The sequence below is a fragment of the Cystoisospora suis genome, assembly GCF_002600585.1.
Source record: "Cystoisospora suis strain Wien I chromosome Unknown contig_3942, whole genome shotgun sequence".
NCBI classification, from domain to species: domain Eukaryota; phylum Apicomplexa; class Conoidasida; order Eucoccidiorida; family Sarcocystidae; genus Cystoisospora; species Cystoisospora suis.
The window spans coordinates 31,406-31,929 of record NW_027156737.1 but is presented as its reverse complement, the minus strand read 5'-3'; the positions used below and the strand labels follow the sequence as shown (position 1 = coordinate 31,929).

Sequence of the window (524 nt, the reverse complement as noted above, 5' to 3'; positions counted from 1 at the left end):
ACAACATAGGGGGGGGGGTTGGGGGAACGGATGAGTGGCACTTGTACGATAGTGTCTTGTAACAGGACAGATCCTATAAGGAAGACCTGGTTCAAGTGTATGTAGAGACATTATTCTTTCGGGGTTGTTGACACTGCGTCGGGTTGGGATTGTATCGTTTTGCTGAGGGACCATCGGACTCTCAGTGTGTTTGTGAACCATATTCGTGATAGTCGCGGTTCCGATTCTGTCTACTGCTGTATCTTCAAAGGTTGTAGTGTTTCGCATCCGTATACGTCTACGCATACTGCTACTACTGCTACTATCGTCGAGTGCAGAAACCTTGCATCCCGTAAACCTGATCTATGGTGCTCTTGCTATTTCTACTAAATCATCTGCCATTATGCCATCTGCCCACAGCGCGAAGCGTGCTGAAGAACAGAGATTTCTCTTTCAACGCCTTCTTGTCGTTTATTACCTTCACGGGGCCGATGCTTATGTGACGTTACTGCAGTCCTTATATGCGAGATCGTTCTCTGTCGTGA

At 47.3% G+C, this 524-nt stretch overlaps 1 protein-coding gene across 1 annotated transcript; it reads left to right on the top strand.

The window, feature by feature from the left end:
- Window positions 1-21: 21 nt before the first annotated feature.
- CSUI_007460 (uncharacterized protein) lies at window positions 22-448 on the top strand (the record flags this gene model as incomplete). The annotated part of the gene is made up of 1 exon (XM_068067605.1): window positions 22-448. A coding segment is annotated over exon 1 (102 nt), but the record flags the coding sequence as incomplete, so codon positions are not given.
- Between the last annotated feature and the right edge of the window lie 76 nt (window positions 449-524).